Source organism: Solea senegalensis, linkage group LG9, assembly GCF_019176455.1.
Source record: "Solea senegalensis isolate Sse05_10M linkage group LG9, IFAPA_SoseM_1, whole genome shotgun sequence".
In the NCBI taxonomy this organism is placed as follows: Eukaryota; Metazoa; Chordata; class Actinopteri; order Pleuronectiformes; family Soleidae; genus Solea; species Solea senegalensis.
The window spans coordinates 9,300,508-9,320,625 of NC_058029.1; the positions used below are offsets into that span (position 1 = coordinate 9,300,508).

General features: G+C 41.0%; 1 protein-coding gene across 3 annotated transcripts in view; it reads right to left on the reverse strand.

The window, feature by feature from the left end:
• The window catches only part of oxr1a (oxidation resistance 1a), a 125,846-nt gene that overhangs the window by 101,042 nt on the left and 4,686 nt on the right, over window positions 1-20,118 (reverse strand). For all 3 annotated transcript variants that reach the window (XM_044033991.1, XM_044033990.1, XM_044033988.1), the window contains exon 2: window positions 15,099-15,186. In XM_044033991.1, coding sequence (XP_043889926.1) covers window positions 15,099-15,115 — 17 coding nt within the window. In that variant the 5' untranslated portion in view covers window positions 15,116-15,186. The remainder of the gene's footprint in view (window positions 1-15,098; window positions 15,187-20,118) is intronic.

The following is a 20,118-nucleotide window of genomic DNA, read 5'->3' on the forward strand; positions in this document are numbered from 1 at the left end:
GGACTGCAGTGCTATCCATCGAGGGACGCAGCAGACACAGATGATCTAATGGAACTTCATCGGAAGATCATGTGGTAGTGGCAGACGCTTGATTATCTCTACTTGTTAAAACTCACCGACTATGTAAATAAGGTGAGAGTGGTTTTCCAATTGCAAAACAGACTCCCGTTGTGAGACCTCAAGATTTACTGCAACCTGGACGACACGTAAGAATTGAGTGTATTGGCTAAAAAGAGGTGCTCCGACTCGCAACTGGGCTTCCTAGACCTAATTATCTCTGCCCGTCACTTACGACATGACAAACTGTGGCGACAGTTGTCACATGTCACAGTCCACACGGCCACATGGCAACACAAGGCGACCTCTGCACCAAGCTGACTGCAGCTGCATCCACAGTCTGCTTCCATGCTGGGAGAAGTATTATTAAATGTTCTGTGGTGTGACCACACATCTGTATGTAACAGTTTAATGTGCAAAAATGTATAAAGCACATCAAAGCTTGAACATTAATCGGTCCCATGGTGAACTTTTCATCTCAGCTAAAAAGGCACAGTGATAGAAAATCACAACTGTTTTAACTGAAATGACTTTGGTCTCTCTCCTTTTGTGTTTAGCTGTCGTTTTTGTATTCTAAAAGTAATTTCAGTTGATGTCCTGGTTATTTAAAAGGTAAAATAAATGAAAAAAAAAAAGTATATCTCCAAGTTCGGACTTGCAGTTTTGACTTTCTATTATGCCACACTAGGATTATTAGGCACAATCCGCGGGGGTCATTTGTTCTCCCGCTGGTATTGTTCTGAGGACGTTTGTCATGGTCATGCACGACTGTTATAAAAATACATCAACATTACTTTAAGCTAAGGTGCTCCTTTAACAGCAGCAGCCATAAAAGCCTTGTTGGTTTCACTGCACTGCCTTTAGCGTCTGCTTCCTGCACCCGACTCTGGGGTCAGAGAACACATCATTTATCAGGCCTAATTAGAGCAACTGTTCATGACATGCCGACTGTGTGTGTGTGCGTGCGTGTGTTCGTGTTGACATTCTCAGTTACTACAATAATTATTGTACAGATCTCAATTATACATTTACTATATCAATATACATTAAACACAGTCCCCACGATTACTCTTGGGCCTCTTTCATTACCTGAGCTGCACCCCTTTGCACCAGCTAAAGATTATATTTGAGATATTAAATGTTAAAATGGAAGCGAGAAACAACTTTTCTATGAAAATATATTCTTGGGAAATCATCAGCTAAGAATGAAGTCATGCTCCGTCTTTCTGTGTTGTGAACCAAGCTTCTCCTCTTGTTATTTGTTTGGTAGCTGGTCCAGACACATCATTAGTGCATGTGGGTGTGCACTGTGTATGAAAGTGTTTGCAAGAAGCTTTCTGTGAAATCCTTAGCTCTCCTCACATTTAAAAAACAAACAAGATGCTACTGCAGTGTTCAATTTCAAACAATCTTCCAGTGTTTCCCTATAAATAAAGTCCCATTCTCAAAATCCAGAAGTTGATATGTTAGATTTGTCACAGACACACTATTATCTAAACCCCAAATCCAGTTCGGTCCAGTCCAAATCACACATCCTAACTAACTAGCTGGATATGAAAGGTAAAAGTGACCGTCACCTCCAACATAGGAGTCATCTTCTGGAGTCAGGATTTCCAACCTGTGAATGAGATCCAACAGGCCAGTTTCACATTTCTTTTTTTCTTAGTGACTCTAACTATTCAGCTGAGCTTCTTGTAGTACGTTTAGGTGTTGCTGTCACAGGATTTTGCAACACCCACAGACTGTCCAGGCAACACCCTGCAGTAGACGTGAATGACTAGGCAATATTAAATGTTGGAGCTGGTGTAGCAGCATTTACTGTCAGTGAATATTATACAAACTTTAGGAAACTACAACACTACAGGAAACTCTAAACCAGTATTTTCTTTGGTTAAGATGTCACAATGTACTGCAAATATGTTGTGCATGGAGAGATCTGTAATTTTGTTGCTTTTACCAATTACAGTTGATGTTTCATATAACAGAAGTTGTTAAATTTTGACTCATTACATGATTTTATGATGGCGACAAGGGCGGTAGAGAAGATAGTGACAAAGCATTAAAGGACACAAGTAGAACAAATCCTTTTCTCTACCTGGAGACTAGTCTGTTTTTTGGGCAACCGATTAGTAAGATTATCACACTCTCTGGGTTGGACCTCACTATTTTACCAGCATAATTTGCAGTGTTTCCCAATCGTGGTCCTCAGGGACCTCCGTCCTGCATGTTTTAGATGTGTCGCTGCTCCTCCAACACACCTGAAACATCCAAAACATGCAGGACAGGGGTCCCCGAGGACCACCATTGGGAAACACGGTGTTAAGGCCACCATTCTTCTCTGCTTAGAAACAATCTGTTGAGTATATCAAAGCTTTCCCAGAGAAGAACAAAGTCAGGAAATCTGTTATGAATAGGAAGAAGTATCGCGGTCATTATAATTGTACATTCATGTCCAAACAACACTGAATATCACTTGCTGTTAACATGTCACATGTCTACACTGGCAAGTTAAACTCCACTTATGCAGACAACCGGCTTCATGTGCCTCTCAGGGACCATGAAGCACGATTTGTAAAGCGGTTAACTAGACAGTTTAATTCAGACCTTAACTGCTGCCACCACTCCTTTGATGCGTTGCATGCACTTTAAATGGGATTTGTACATTTCTCAGAATCTCACCGTCACATCCTCGGAGAACAGCTGCGAAGGCTCATTTACAAACCATGGAAGATGGTATCGAATATGGATGTCTCCATTTCACAAGATAAACTGAATCAAATTAAATGAGATACTAGTATGGTCACGTCTCACTGATAACCACCTCAATCAGAAAACCTAATGAAAACCTATTTAACTGCTTGTGTATTGCTCAAGTTGAACCAGTAATGGATCTATAAATGCAAGGAACATCTGTCTGTTATTTGCATAAATGACAGGAGGCTTGACAGGCTTTAAACTTGGCAGGTGACTAACTGAGGGCACTCGTGTGTGCAGTGCCAACTTTGACGTTGTTTGGATACGAAATGCTGCAGATATCAGTAAAACAAAATGCTGCAGATATCACTGAAATAGCACACAGATATTAGAGCATAGAAACACTTGTAAAGTCAGTTCCTTACACCTTTTTCCATTTATAAATATAGAAAGTCTATATAAGTATCTCTCTTACTGCAGCCACTTCAAATTAAGATGAAGCGATCACACACTTGTCTGCATTACTGCATATAAAAGATTAAACTGTGAGGTAACTATTGAGAAAATCCATGATAAAAGGGGGGGAATCCTGTGATTTCTCTGGTGCAGTGCTAATTTACCACAAACCTGAGAGGCGATGATGGGGTTGCTGTTGACTTTGCGACACCTCCTCAAGTGTTAACACCAGCGATAACAGGACCCATCTCACCTTCCCGTGTTAATTTAGCTGAGGATGGTGGAGAACAACCTTCCTAGTGCTTAATCAGCACCACAAGGCTGTAAACACATCATACGACGCCGCAATCAAACAGCACAAGCACTCCGACAGCCAACAGCTCAGGAGAGTCAATTGAATTTGATTAGACTTAGATTCACAAGTTAGCAGTTGCTTGGATGTGGATCACACATATGCATGCACAAATACCAGGAAAGTGAGAATAGACCGAGTGGCAGTGTGAGGTCAAGATGGTGCCGGGATCTGTGTGAGTTATTGTACAGTCTTGAGGAGAATGCACAACAAAAAAAACTACACATAGAACTGGGAATGTATTTCAAACATGCTCTTCCACTCTGATACTCTTCGTTGCTGATTTACAGCAACACAGCTCACTGGGATGATGATGATGATGATTAAAAAGGTATTTCATGCTTAATAATGATAATAATAATGATGATTTGTGTATATCTATCTATCTATCTATCTATCTATCTATCTATCTATCTATCTATCTATCTATCTATCTATCTATCTATCTATCTATCTGTATATATGAGGAGCAAATATTAAATCTTGATTGCAGTAAATTACCCAGATTAAAATCAATCCCATTAACGGTGCATTTTGAGGGGTTACAAGTGAGACAGGGCAACATCACTGACATTAAAGACACAAGGCGTTATTTATCTTTTCATTCATCACTGCGGATGCTGATGACGGAGTAATAATTCCTTCATGGAGAGTTGATGAATGCAGATGGATTCAGTCATGATGTAATATGCGGGAGGATGTAAATAACTTTAAAAATATTTTGTACCCTGACATTGTTTGACTTTGCTGCACTTGCATTTTTATACACTTGAATTGTCACAACAGAAATAATCGGCTTCGGTCAAATTCTCTCAGGAGTCATTTATGTTGCTCGACATGTTGAGTAGTATAAATCAGTACATTTAGAAAGTATGACATGGTGAATATATTATAAGTAGCACGTCATCTGAACATGTAAAGATATATACATATAGATACTTTTGCATGTCATCTTTTAAAAATAATATTGAACCTATATCAAGTCTTGCAAGTGTTTTAGCCTTATATGTATTCTGTACCATCCTTCTCATAATCTATTATGAGAGGACTAAAGGGTTCACATGGTGCATTCACAGAACACTCGATTAGTCCAATTCTCCTATTTCTTTAGTTGAATATTGCATTTCTTTCCATGTATTTCAAGTGCAAAGTGTTCCAGGCACCGCTGCATAATCTATCTCTCTTTTTTTGATGACTCACGGGTCAACCTTAGGCAACAGAGCCCAGGAACAAAATAAATGGAGAGATGTGATTTGAATACAGCAGCAGTCAGGAGGAGATGGAGAGAAAAGGGCAGTTTATTTTAAGATTGCATGTACCAGTGGGTAGATTTGTCAGAAACCATTCAGAGACGCTCCAGTGGAACTTTAAAACAAGAGATACCTGGACTTTATGAATATATATAGCGTGTGTGCGTGTGCAAGACAAAAAAAGTAGTTACATACAACAGAATGTTATTGTAGAAGTCATTATATGATAATACTAATGATTATTACCACTGATACTACAACGCATTTAAAAGATGACACTTGATTGATACCCCTCGCATACCTGTAGTAAACAACACTAAGCTAAGTTACCCAGTGCTAGCTAGTCTTAGCTAAGCTAATTGGGACAAAAAACTACATGCTAGTCTGACTGACCTTCCACTTTGACCTCTAAAGCTCTCCCTAAAGCCCATTTTCCTCCAAGCACTACAGTTCAGTATCTCCCAAAGGGTTAATTATGTGCATTTCCAGTGTCAAACAGTGAGAAGGATAACAACATAACCATCCGTAGCCTCCCAGCTACAGACACACTGCAGTCCCTTGATTTGTCAACAGAGAGTACTTGTCGTCATTCATGTACATATTTCAGTTTTTCATGGGAAAAAGCTTTTACTGTGTCTCTAGAAACAACTGCGGTGGCACCCAATCCCAATCTCACCTAGGGCATCAAAATGCATAGGTATTACACATGTATTCTGCCCCACACACCCCGAGGTGCAACACAAGTCAGATCAGGGTGTATTGTTCCAAAGTGCACTGTGGTGGCAAGCTGAACTTCTCTGTCCAATTTGGCTTAACTAACAAGTTCTATCAAGTTTAATTCACCCAAGATTGTACTACTAAGGAAAAAGGCATATTTTTTTCTGATCTTGGTTTAAGGTATCTTTATTATCCCTGAGGGGTAATTTGTTGTGCAGCCAGCAGTAACTACATACAGTCAAATCAATTGATCAATCAATCATAGCACGTCATGTAAAAGGCCATTGGCAGCAGGGATAAATTACTTTTTTAATTAGTTTGCTCTGCATGTTGGCAGACCGCGTCAGTCGTCCGACTAAAGCAACACACACACCTGTAATGCAAGAGGAAGCTTGAATCATTCAGGACTGATTTGACTTTGTTTAAGATCCTACAACACCTTGGTAAAATGTTTGAACCTCACACAAACGCATGGTCAGGCTATTTTCCTCAACCTGGCCACCTCCTGCAGGTTCAAACCATAATCTCTTCACTAATGTCTGCTCTCTGCATAACGGGAACAAATTTAACCACAGGACTGGAGCCCGCTGCCATTCTCCGAGGCTGTCCGGGCCAATTTAGCTTCACTACGTAAGGAGGAGGAAAAGAAAAAGTAAGTGCTAGCAGCCAGCTCTGTGTAGGAGGCTGATGAGCACTGGTGTGTCCTTGTCACCGCTACCTTAACTTTCCTCAGAACTGTGTGCAGAATTAGTAGATGTGGCACCTTGTTCCCTCCGTCTTGAAACCCTCATACACCATGTCGATGCTCCCATTTCTCTTCAACTCTTCAACTGCCTCTCAAACTACACTTATCACACTACTGTTGGTTGAGAGGATTGTAGTGGTTGGAAGCTGAAGGGCTGTGTAACCGGAGGGTTGTGTGCCTGTGCAGCTCTTTTCCATATTCACAGCACCCTTGTGGTTTTTGTTGTAGGTTGTATTCTCTGACAAATGCAATCAGCCTAAGAGCCAATAAGAGCCGTCATGACTGGAACATGTCCACTTAAAACAACCTACTTTAGTTTTTGTAGAAGGCCATGTTTCCAACGCTGATTTTCCCAGTGCTTTAACATTTTAAGAGATAAACTCGTTATGGCGTTGGACATTTCTTTGCCATCTCTGAAAAAGCCATAAATCAGGTTCAGTGACAGTCTAGGTTATATTTCAATGAACAAAAGCTGGAGGCTTTTAGGTTTTAATAGCACTCTGAGACCCCTACACCCCCATACATTAAACAGACCTTTAAAGTCAAGCCCTTGAGAAGGTTTGCCCACAATGACAGGCTGCACATCCAATCACAACTCACACACCAAATGTCTGATGAGGTGATCAATAACAGCTTTTTTATGAGACAATGAAACCCATTTACTTATTACAGTTAAAGTCTTACACAGACATGTGGTGCACCATACATGTCAAATATAAGCATGTAATATTAATGGGGTTTTTGTTTTAATAGATGATGATATTATGAACACATCTAATGTACTGTATACATATGAATGTCATATGATATTAAAAATATATGAAAATATAATATATATCTTATATGCAAATGTTGTAATGAATGATAATGTTGGAAGATTGCATTAATACGATCTCACTCTGTTACCTCGGCCCACACCAATGTCCATACATTACACCGCCGGTCTCAATAAAGTAAGGAAAATAAAGAGGTATGATTCACATTTTAATGCTTCCTGCCAGATAAGGATGAGCTCAGAGTGCATTAATCAAAAAAAGCAGAGGCACCGCAACAATAAATTCAGCCACTGCACTTTTCCATGATCACAAAAAATGTCACGGCGGTCAGCAAAATGGTGCCGATGCAATGGCAGAGGGAGACAGTCGCCTATACACTGCAAATCCGACTCCTGACTGACAGCAGTGTGAAGCCATTTTGTCTTTTCCTTATCTATCTATTCTTAATCTGTCTTTATATAAGATATGAAATCATCCGAGCCGGGGCGATGAAAGCCGAGGCAGAGGAAAGACTGCACAGCAACAGAGGACGACTCTCTTTCCCTACTCTCGTTTTAAGGCACACCGCCCAGAGGTGCTGCTCTTCTCTGCTGGTCATTTATTTACATGACATTACGCGGTAGAAGATTTGAAGAAAGACACAGAAATAACTGTTATTTTTATGTCTGGTGTGGTCCTCCCATGCTCTGATGTTTGTGTTGTTTCCCCCTGGTTTAGCAATGTTTACCCTCTGGATGACACTGAGAACTGCTGCGGCTGCCTGGCTGCTGGTGTTTCAACGTGAGTAATGAAATAAAACGTTAATTTGACTCTTCCACAGCATTCACCCGAGGTCAGCGATCTCCTGGGGCAGCAGCTGCTGCACCTCGCTTAGCTGCAAACCATCCATCCAGCAGGAGTTTAGTGAGAGAGGAAGAGAGGAAATGAAAGAGATATACAAAGAAACAGAGTGAGAGGGTGAAGGAGAGGTGGTAATGAGGGAGAAGGAAAAGGCCAAAAGGGCAAGGTTGACTGCAACATGGATATTGATCATATGCTGCATGGGGACTGCAGCATATAGTCGTGATGAAAGTGGAACCAAGGAGCGCGAATTACTACATAAAAAATGACCAAATGTAGAAGGGTTTCAAAAAAAATGTCAAACAATGCTGATCATCAACTCATTCTATATTTCTCCGTACGGAACTTGTGCTGCACAGTGACATTTCCATGCTGCATACAGGAAGTGATTGAACACAAGAGCGCAAAAAAAAAAAATTTCTGATGTGAATTCTACTCCTTGAAAAATATGGTCATTCCGCAGTTTGATGGGATACATATTTCTCACCCCTGCCCCCCTATGGCACTGCTAGTGTATAGATACAAACGCTCCCTCAGTCCGGGCTCATAGTGAGCCTGTTTTTAGGAAGGAAAAAGTACACACACACACACATTACATAATTTCTGTTCACAAGGATGAAAGAGAGGCAGAATAATAACATCAGCAACAATAAAAATCAAAGGCTGCTTAGTGCTGCTTTAAAATGCAAATTACTCATTATATTACTTTACAACAACGCCTGCCACCTTTTTCCTGTGCCGTTACAATGTCACATGGTCCAACACACACACACACATTTGTTGTTTAAGAAGAAACTGGGTCGCTGATGTCATTTATTAATGTTATTAATCATGCAGATCTTCTACAAGCACTCACCATGTAAACAAGCAAAATAACCAGACAGGTGTATTCACTTCAGCTCTCAAGTTATGAATATGAACAGCATCAGAACCGTTTCAGTGGAGAGCACTGGAAGTTCAGCACTCCCACCATCACCCCAGCCCTCCACTCCGCTCCTCTCCGCTCCTCTCCTCTCGCCACAAGTGATGAAAGCACTAATCTAATCTAATCGAGAGCCACGCGCCAACCCGCTGCATATCTCACTTAATGGATTAACAGAGCAAAGTGGGAAAAGGACGGAAAATAAAGTGAGTCAGATTACAAGTTACAGTTTTATGCATGATGGAGGGAAAAAAAAGGGACTTTTCATATTCTGGGGAGTGGGACAGCTACGCCTGCGACCCCCAGCAGTGGTGAAAGCTTGCCTTTGAAGTAGGAAATGGAGCCTGGAATGTAATCCTTCAAAATATAGTTCTAAATAAAGCTGCATCAAAATTTCATTAGTTGGTCGCAATGGCCTGCTGGCTCACTTTCACCAGTTTCAGTTGTCTAGCATTGAACCTCTGTACATTGATCTGATGTGTCAGGCAATGCATTATGGCAAAATGTAGGCTCGTTACTGCATTCTCTCCGTTGCAGCCACATTATTCTATCTTCTGGTGCCTTGGTTCATTTGCAACAGACCAAATAAAAGCAACAGTGCATCATCCCGGAGCTACAGCACGCATCACTTCACACGTTCAAATCCCAATGGAGAATAAAAAAATAAATAAAATGACACGCGAATGCGCAGGAATTCTACTCCTGGGGCGCTGATGTTGTCGTGCGACTGTCGAACACGGAAAGGTCACGGCAGCAGCAGCAGGAGAAAGAGAGAGTAGGAAACGTGACCAGTACAAACACTGCATCTCTGCAGGTCGGGACACATAAAACAACAACAACAACAATATCCTTAGAAGAGGAAAAAGAACGTAACCTTCCTGCTACTGATTTTCATGTTTCACTGTTAATTATGTACATTTATAAAAGGTAAGGAGGAGCCCCTGGCTGGTGCCCACCAACGTCTGAAAACATTTACTTTGATAACCTACGGTGTCAGAAAATACTGCCTTATGTTGAATGAAGGCAAACACAGAGGGGATGTACTGGGATTCAGGGGAAATAGACCCTGTTCAACACAACAATAAAACCTACAAAGCAGGACATTTGTTTTTTTAAGCTTAAGGTGCACATTTAAATTTAATTTACAATTTAAATTGACATGAATTCAATTCTTATTTTGCAGTGTTTTCAACACAGTATGTTTGTCCACCATAGCAATTTAATTTAGTCTGTTCTCTGACGATTTACTTATTTACCGAGGGTTATAGGAATAGTGTCACAACCTTTTCTCTTTACTCTATCTGAATAAACACAACACTATTGACTGTTTAGAGTAAAAAAAAAAGGTCAGGGTTTCTATAATAAAATAATAAAAACACCAATGTATACATATGTTTTGGGGTGGAATTTATCTTGATGCAAGACCAGCATTTTCATATAAACAACCTGCACAGAGTGTGACGCTGCATGTGAAAACCAGCAGCTGAAGCACAACAGGAGCTGTGATTTTATCTTTCGCCACTGATTATCGACTGTCCGTCGCTACATCAAAATCACAAACACTCTTTAAAGAGGATGCAAAATCAATGGGAGGCTGAGTCAGTCAAATCAACTGCCTTCAATCAGTGAGAGAAGTTGGCCTGAACACCGTTTTTTCTGGATTATGCAGTTAGAACAGACAAGACGGTGCGGAGGGTAAATCTGATTACGCCGACATTGACCGTCATTAATCAACGAAAGAGTGATAATGGAATTTAACTCCAGCAAAAGTTTTACCAGGGAACATGTAAATTCATCTTTCTAATTTGTTTTCCTTCACATTAGCTCAGCTGTTCAGGCCCATGAAGAAACAGAGGAATTAATGTGGCCCCTGTGGAGTTTAGCAATCCGCAAGCTCTGACACTGTCGCTGTCACTTTCTTTTTTTTAAGTTTCAGATCTGGCACAGTCAAGGTTGGCTGATCAAACCCCTGCTGCCGTCAGCATTTTCAAGTAAGCAGCACAAGTGCAGACTAACTATCTCAGGCCAAAAGACTGATTATATCCACATTGTTCTTGTAGGCTTTATAGTAACATTGTGCCCAATTTGGGAGATGTTCTCGCCAGTACTAATCTTCAGGACTGGGAATCAACAAACCAAAGTGCATCATGCCACATGTGATGCAGCATCTTCAAGTTGATTTAAGTTTTCCCACATTTACCTGCACTATGGTGCCCACATGGCACCTCCGTACACAAAAATATCCTACCTTGAAGATGCAGTTTGTTTAATATCAGAACTACACAATAAATCACAATATCAATTAGCTACAGGAATCACATCACTCCCTTCTTCACTCTTTTACTATTACGTTTATGACTTCACGCTTGAATCATCATCATTTTGTGTTGCCACTGAATTGTGCACGATCACAATAATGCTTTCAGACCTTCTCTGGGGAGGTGACGCATGTAAGAATCCAAATGTCCACAAGTCATTTCTCCAGAACTTGGCCTGCCAGCTCGCTTGTCAAATCACTGGCCAATGCCTGCCTGAGCCCAGACATATGAGAACAGCAGAAAAAGCTCCAGATCGTTCACAGCAAACCAGTCAGCGAGTGGCCAGATGCCAGGCCTCTCCTGGATGCTCCAGACATGTTCCTGCTGTTGTGACTATGTTGTTCCCGTTATCTGCACATCGACATCGTGCCGTTTAGTCAAAAATATTAACTTTAACTACGACTAACTTTGGTCTTTTTTCATCCCGTGGCAGACAGACCCTAACCCTACAAGAAGTTATTCCATATTTAAACATTCAAACAGTTTAGTTTGAATGTATTTTACATTAATGTCTCCTCAAATAACGTCTCTGAATTATTTGTTGCTGTATTGCACATGAGTTACAGACATGAACTGTTCGCACACACCTCAAGGTCAGTCCAAGGAGAGCGACTGACGGTGCCGTGTCGGGATGTCAGCCAGTTCATTGTGATTGGATCAGCATGCCTTTGCGTGGGTTAACACATCCCAGCATGCACTCTACTCCCCAGACACTGCTCCCTTCCCACCACATACATAAGTAATCAAGTGCAAGCCCCCTTGATGTTGCTCATCAGCTCAGAGCTACAGACGGATATCTAATTACAATTTATGAAGGTCAGGAGAAGTGGTATATCAATGTCACATCTGATATCTTGTTAAATGTGTAATTAACAATATGTCATTATAAACTTAACTGCCACGATGGGGATGCGACACACAGATCGCTGTACAGATGAGGGCAGAGGTGCACGAACCCGGCATGAAAGTGTGCGAGGGACAAAGCCGAGCATACAATGTTGGCAATGTGTGCGTGCCATGACAATAACAGTGTTTATTTTCTGTCTTCACTCTGTTTGTGATGAGTCATCCACAGCTACCACAGAAAGGCACCTTTTCCACAATGTACTGAATCACTCCAATGTGACATCCCACTCTGCTACACAAAACACAAACATTTGCTCTCTGCTGTAACTTTAAATGTGGGAAAGCCTGGGACACATTTGGTGAAAGAACTCTCCTCGATTTAATCCCCTTTCCCTGCCAATGAGTCCAACTCCCATTGAGGTAATTTCATTAATGCTCCCACTGAAAGCAATTACTGTACCGGTGGTGGCACCTTCACTCTGTCTATCCAGCATCTCTGCCTGAGCTCCTGGCAGCATGACAGTTATTTCCTGTTCCTGTCTTGACAGTTTCTAAAAACAGCTGAGGGGAACCGCTCCTGAAACATGGCTGACAAGGGATGGCAAATTAATTTCTCTTTGTGACACTCATACATGCAAACACTTCCACTAACCTGGAAGATAACACTGAGTGAGCTGGACATTTGGACTCAAGCTCAGACTGTGACTTAGTCCTAGAGCTATAGGCGATCGCCATGTGGGTATGAACTAAGAAAACAGAAATCTATGCACGTATGTTAACAATCACATGTACGTGTATCCATGCAGATGGTATGTAGGTTAGACCACAAGGAAAATAAATATTCAGAGACAAATAACTGACAACAACAACCAGATACTTGTAGAAATTTAACCTCGTCCAACCACTGATTCACAAACTTGTAGCAGGAAACTGTGAATGAAACCTTTGCTTAGACAAATGACTAAAATAAAACTGAACATTTCCTAGAAAAAAAGTGGTTAAAAGGGTGCATTAAAATGGCCTAGAGTCAGCAGTTCTGGAGCAATAACCAGTTTATGGTCTATTTGTCACTTAGTCTTTATACCGGTGCTAAACAAACCCACTTTTACTTTTTTTGGACGTGAATGTGGCCAGTTGTTAACATTAATCATTGTACTGTGAAAACTCAAGTTTGGATTATGATTACACGATGTGCTTGCCAGCATGGTTATAACTCGCATACGGTCACTTTGATTTTCATTGCGTTAACTTAAATTGTCATAAGCACAAAAGAGGATCTGGGACCGGTTGTTATGCAAATAATTTACTGCTCATACACACATTGCCACAAAATGTTTTTTTGACCAGTGGGAATGGGGTAGTAGGTGTGACTAGATTTGGTTAAGTTAACCAATGTTGCCACCTGGCAGCCATTTAAAAAAAAAAACAGCAATAAATATCCTGGGCACCATATCTTGCGAGCCATAATTAATTCAGAGATGAATTAATATACGGTATTCACTCTATTCAAACCAAAAGGTAAACTGCTACGTTCAGATGTTTGACTAATTAAACTTTAATGAAAGATTTAATTACGCTCTTGCAGCACGCACAGTAAGTGATGTTTGAGATGACTCGTGGGAACCTTAGAGGAAAACCAATATTAAAAAGCCACAGAAAACGGCCTCAGCAGCACAAAGCAGCCTCTGACAGATACACAGATTTCCTCAGCCACTTTGTTTCTATCAGCAGTTTAGGGGGAGAAAAATGCTTTTGTTTCATATTCAGCAAAAAATGCGAATACGCTTTGAATTTTAGGATGGCAGCCTATTAGAGTCATTCTGAGCGTATCCGTGTCATCTTGTGTGCTGACACAGCTCCCCGAGGATGGAGGGCAGGCTAGGTTTAATCATTTCCTCACCCACATTATGATGATCACACACGGTGTGAGGAGACAGGTGGATGTATGCAACGTTGTGGCAGCACTACAGTATGATGCCTTAAACGCATCCTCTCCTCCTCAACAATAGAAAGGTCCTCCTATAAAACAAAACACCTTTACCTTTGAACATCCATCCAAGTTTTTGCGAGATCCAAGTACATGTGTGAGACTGAATTTGAGATCTAATCACGCAACTGTGAACCTGTCCTTCTTAGCAGTATTAGCGATGGAACAATAAAGGATATTATCTCTCATCGGGATAAAATAAGTTAATTGTGGTGCATTTCTATTATTGTGAAAGGAGATAAACATTAATATTTTACGTGAGGGACGAGAAATCCTTTCTAGCTCACTAACATACAGTCCTTGTAATTTAACATGGGGTATCACATCTTTCCTCGTGACTTATATAATCTTAGTGCGGACAGAAGGCTATGCCTGTTTAAGTTTAAGAATCTAAAAACAAATTATTTTCGTCAGGAAATGTTTATATCGTCTCAGAGTTAAAATAACAATTTATTTCTAAGTTCTTATTTAGTTCTTTCACCATTCACCATTTCTTGTCCACATTTCTTGTTGAAAACCTACAATCAGCCAGGCTGCCATTTCCACCCTATAGGTCATATACCCGAAGGCTGTTAAAACACAATTAGGTTTTAACGTGAAGTGGATACACATTATAAACTTTATTGATTCAAAGTGCACTGTTCTGTTAAAATCCAGGAATTCATTATCCAAGAAAAAGTCATTTGATTTGTTGTCTTCAATGGGGGAACAAATAGACGGTTCTCTGTAATTTACACAGCAACAGACGTGTAAAGACAAGCTAAGCAATGTGACCGCTTCAACGTCGCAGTCAACAGTGAGAGACGACAAAGTGATACATGACTGTGATGCAGACTGTATGTTACCACACACACACACGCACACGCGCACACGGTAAATGGAATCACCTCAGACTTTTGGACATCAATGAATATATAAATCTAAATCATAAAGACTTAACCCTGATCTGATTATAAAGGAGAATGATTTCTGTGTCATGACCAACCATCGGGTTCCTTCACATCAACATCCAAAATCATCTGTGGAACAGAGCTGTCAGCCACTATCAGCAGAAGCCATGTCAAAACCCCCGAGATTTCTGCCAGTCCCCCACCCCACCCACTAGATAAGAATAGATCAAAAGTGTCATTGTGCTGACCTTTTGGTGCTGAACATCTTGGCAGCGATATCCTTTCTTCTGCTCAGTGGCTCTGGAAGGGTCGAGGTTTGATGTTGACTTTCCAAACCTGCAGGAATCACACACAGAGAGGAAAAAAAAAAGACAGGGTCAGGAGACAGGAGGAGATGAAAAGCGAGATTTTCAGCATCACAGTCAAGCTGCCCTGGAGTTGTCCGGATGCCTTGGCCACATTGACCACCACAACCTCCATTAGCTGCCCTCCGACTGAGCAAGGGCAATTGACTGGGCATGGCATGAGGCTGTGTGCACCCTAGCATAACTCTGTCAACATGACAAAGACAATGCACAGAGCGACATGGCTGGCAGGTGGCTTATTCGGTTTTACCAGAATGGGATTAATTAGTGCTGATGCCAAGTTGGAGCCATGAGGAAAGAGAACATATGAGCAACTGCAGACACACTTTTATACATTTATCATTAGAGTTTCTGAGCAGTTAAGATTCCCAAACCGGACCTTTCGCAATATGTTTATGCTATACCTACTAACTATATAATTGCTGCGAGTTAGCCTCTGCTCCTTTATGTAAAGGTTATCAGAGACTGTGGAGGAGGAGCCAGAGTAAAAGAAGATAGGGTTCAATAATTAATGCCAAGGTCTATGCAGGCCTCACTTCTCACCCCCTCCTGTTGGTAATGAGATGAGTGTAGGGCCAGAGGGAAGGAGGGAGGGAAAGAGAATAAGTGATTAAAGTGCCCGACTCGGTCCAATCTACCTTCTTCCCCCCATTCCATCAGTTAGACACACATGCACACCATCTCATTTATAACACTTCGGAGTAAGAATTGACCCTACACCACATGGGCAGGGAGCAGAGGAGAGCTGGATAAGCAGGCATAAAGGTTAACAAAGTAGTGTGACACTGGAAACATCTGATAATCCATTCTGGTGACATGGAAACCACAGATGTACTCACTTCTGTAAGTAATCTAACGGTGCAGTGCAGAAGCCAAGTCGGTGACTTCAATGATTCACAGGTGATAACAGCACAGGCAAGCTGCCACCAAACTGCACTGGTTCATCATATTGTGTTGGGTGGACGAGCAATTATCTCAACTTGTTTGTGTATAACTTTCAAGGAATGACGTGCGTTTGCTAATGCAATTAGCTGGATTAAGGATTAGGGCAGTGTCACTTTTAGAAGCCAAACAACACAAACATTTCACATGAGGGCAAACGCTGCTGTTTGTCAACAGACTTGTGCTTCATCCGTTCATGAAAAACAAAGAGTCAGCCACAGATGACACAGATAAAAGGCTGAAGTGTAGGCAGCACAAACTGAAGTGTCACTTTTCCCCCTCTCATCCAAACATGGTCTCTCTCTCTCGTCTCAAAAAAAACAACAAGACATGGCAAACATTCAATAACAGCTTTAATTAACTGCAACTAGTCAGGAAATTAGATTAGACAAATTAAATATTGATAATGTTACTCAAAGTTCAATTGCAACAACACTGACGATCCCACAACATTACATTCTGGGATCAACATTCATCACAAATGTTAAGAAATAGATCAATCTATCAAATAACAGCAACAACAAGTATAAGTGAATTTAAATTGGGTTTTTTATTTTTCACAACACAAATTCCTACTATCCTATCAGACAATCCTCTCCAATAATAATAATGATACTGATAATGAAAACAAGTCTGTACGTCTATGTGAGATGTATAAACACCAAATTGCTCCCCATGCGTCCAGGTTTTTTTTATCAGCTGATGTACACCAAGGAATAAATTGTCCCAATACATCATTTAATTAGTGCTTTACTGCAAGTTAGGGGAAATTTTGTCAACGCCACAGTCAGGTGCTTTTTAAGTGCCACTTTCTTGCAGAGAGGCTCTTAGGAAGTTAAGACAAGACAACCACAAAGTCCCTGCAGAGAAAGAGACTGTGGGGGTTGAAATGCAGGACTTTCACTCAGGAGACTGGGGGTTTCATTTAAGAAAAGGTGCCTTTTATTTTTATTTTTAGACTCAATTTTCAAAAGCAGATGGAAAGAGACAAACCGGGTGTAAACAGCCACAATATCCGATATGGGTGCAAACAGCACTGTTTGCTACGGACACCTGTGTGCAAAGAGGATGTGACCTCATTATCTCCGCACTGTTTGAAGAATGCTGTGATACACGTGTACACAAAGGGAAAAGCAGTTCCTGTACGGCCAATCAAATTGCTTGATTTTAAAACAACATCATTTTGAAGTGGCACTGCTCATGCCACGCCACTGCAGCACAAGCTACATGTGTAAAACAATATTTTCATAAAGCAGTGCTGCCCATGTCACGCAGCTGGAGCTGAGCCGGTCAGCTGACCTGCCTCCTCTTGCTGAAACTGAAAACTATTATTTCTAATGTTCCATTTAACACTCTTTTAATTCCTGGCAATAAAGCTCAAACAAAAATGACAGCATATGACTTGCAAGTGCAAAAATGGGTGAATAAATTTAATTTCAGATGAGAAAAGATCACCAATGTCACTCTGAGACCATGAATTTATGTAAAATGAAAATGGCAGCTGCAGCAGTGCCGTCAAGAGTCTTTCATCGTTGGACAGCAGTGTATTAACAGGCCTTGTTGTTAGACTTTTAAAGCATATCATACAATTATGCCAGCAGGGAGGCCTTAATGAATGAATGCCTCGCCATGAAAGGCTGCAGGTACATGCACAGTGAAAGCCAATTATTATAAAACATTTCAATTCATTAAAGTGTACTGTTTATCTGTGGAAAATTCAGCACTCACCAAGTACGGAGGGATAATTTTGCACCTTTTCCTTTTCCATTGTTGTTAAATGTGACTCACTTACTTACTTAAAATGATTACACAGAGTACTAGTCAAAAATAATAACGACGCCTGATCTCTTAAAGAACCCGAACATGAACTGAAAAATAATATTTGAAACTACACGAGGACAGCTTCACATGCTGGGCTTCAGATCAAGCCAATACATTTCTCTTTTTAATGAAATATACTGTACAGTGGCAAAAGCAGCTTTAAACCAGCAACTATGAGAGAGTGAAAGATCTTAGGAGGACGGCAATTTAAACAGATGTTATTGCTGAATTAGACATTTGACATTCTGCAAACATTTGGACGTCATTTTCACTCGGTAAACTACATGAACTTAAGTACCAAAGCAGGAAATGAACTGTGCAAACTGTCACACAGAGGTGATTATCTAGGTGCTGATGTTGTCACTCCTTATAAGCAAAAAGTACTGAAGTACAACAGGAACTAAAAAGTCTCTTACCAACACTGCATTCACAATAAAGAAAGTCTTGGGCTCAAACATGGACCACAGTCTAATTCAGGCAACCTGATCTATATCTTCACACATAACAAAAGTAATAGTTCTGCGGGGTCTATAATTAGAGGTTCGTTTGTAACTACACATATAGAAGGTTTTCTATCAGTGCAGAAACCTAAACCACAACATCACACCAGTGGAGGCCTGTGGTCCTCCCCCCCGACATGAAAACACTTCACTTACATCCAACTCCATGGTAAAATAACCTTGTTTGACAATGTTTTTTTTCTTCATTAAGCCAGCTTTGTGGTTCAGTTTAATTGTCTGTAGGAGTGCAGAGCATCCGGACGAACACTATCGGCACCCAGGCGTGACTGAGGCGAATCACCCAGACTAACACGATCGAGCATAAAACAACAGTGGATGGTGCAACACCGTCAGCTTTAAGCTGAGGGCTGACAGAGCTACTTGACATGGGACAAAGGTGAGCTAAGCATGTATAAGTGCACCACTAAACACAATGCAACCTCAATCCAATATCCTCTTCTTTTGGCTTTTCCCTTTAGGGGTCGCCACAGTGTTTAGCTGCCTCCATCTCGCTCTATCCCTTGTGTCCTCTGTTACACCAACTGTCCTCATGTCCCCCTTCACAACATCACTATAAAATAAAGCAAACTCTATTCACTGCATCAAATCGATCTTAAAAATAAATTGAATCTCTCTCCTTGTGCCTTATTTCATGAATGAGTGTCGAGGAGGTGAATTAAGATATCAGCTGTGCGGCTTCCTGGATGAAATCCAAAGTATGAGCAGGAGAAGTGGAGTATTGATCGGAGGTGGGATTAACAAGCCCGGCATGCAGCTAAATTAGTAACAGCCATGAAGAACCAAAGAGGAGAGGAAGAAAAAACAACAACAACAACAACACCCACGTAATGCATCAGGTAAAGAAAAAAAAGTTTTTAAGCAACGAAGCCCATTTTTCTAATCTGTAACATTGAGAAGCAATAAGGAGAGTTTGTAATTTAGTTGACCGGTCACAGTTCACTCCCATCATTCATCATGTGGCAGCTTAAATGCATAACGTGCAAGATGTCATACCATACAGTACTGCATAACAAGTGTAAGAAAAGCATTGCTGGCCAATGCTTAATCAATACATGGAGGTGTTGGGTGTTCAATTCCAAAATCAAACATCTGAGAGTCCAGCAGCTGCAGTTGCGTTTCAATCAGGACCCAGTTTGCTGCAGTGATATGACTCATCTTCCCTCCTGTTCTCCACCCATGTCCCCTGCTTGGCCCATTGTCTGCACCTCACCATTGTTTACATCTCTGCTACTATACTTCCTCATCTCGCCTTCCTCCCCATTTCATTTCCTTGGTGGTGTCTGGCAGCGTGTACACACACACACACACAAGCACACACAACATTATTGCAGGACGTTTTCTGAACTAATGGGGGTCACATTAGCCTGGCAGGAAACACAATGCCATTATGGAAATGCTCATTCAATTACTGGGCAATGAATAAACACCCTCTCTGTCATTTTTGACTCTTAGTGTTTGAGTTGGGCTAATGGCTGCAAGGCACGACTGTTATCTTCTCCGGGGAGTGTTATCTGCAGCTCAACAATATGTTTAAGGTCACTTAAGTGATGGGTTGATTGTCGGGTTGCTGTGGTTTGAGAATGTTTCACTGAAAAATGATGCTCAAATCACAGTAAATC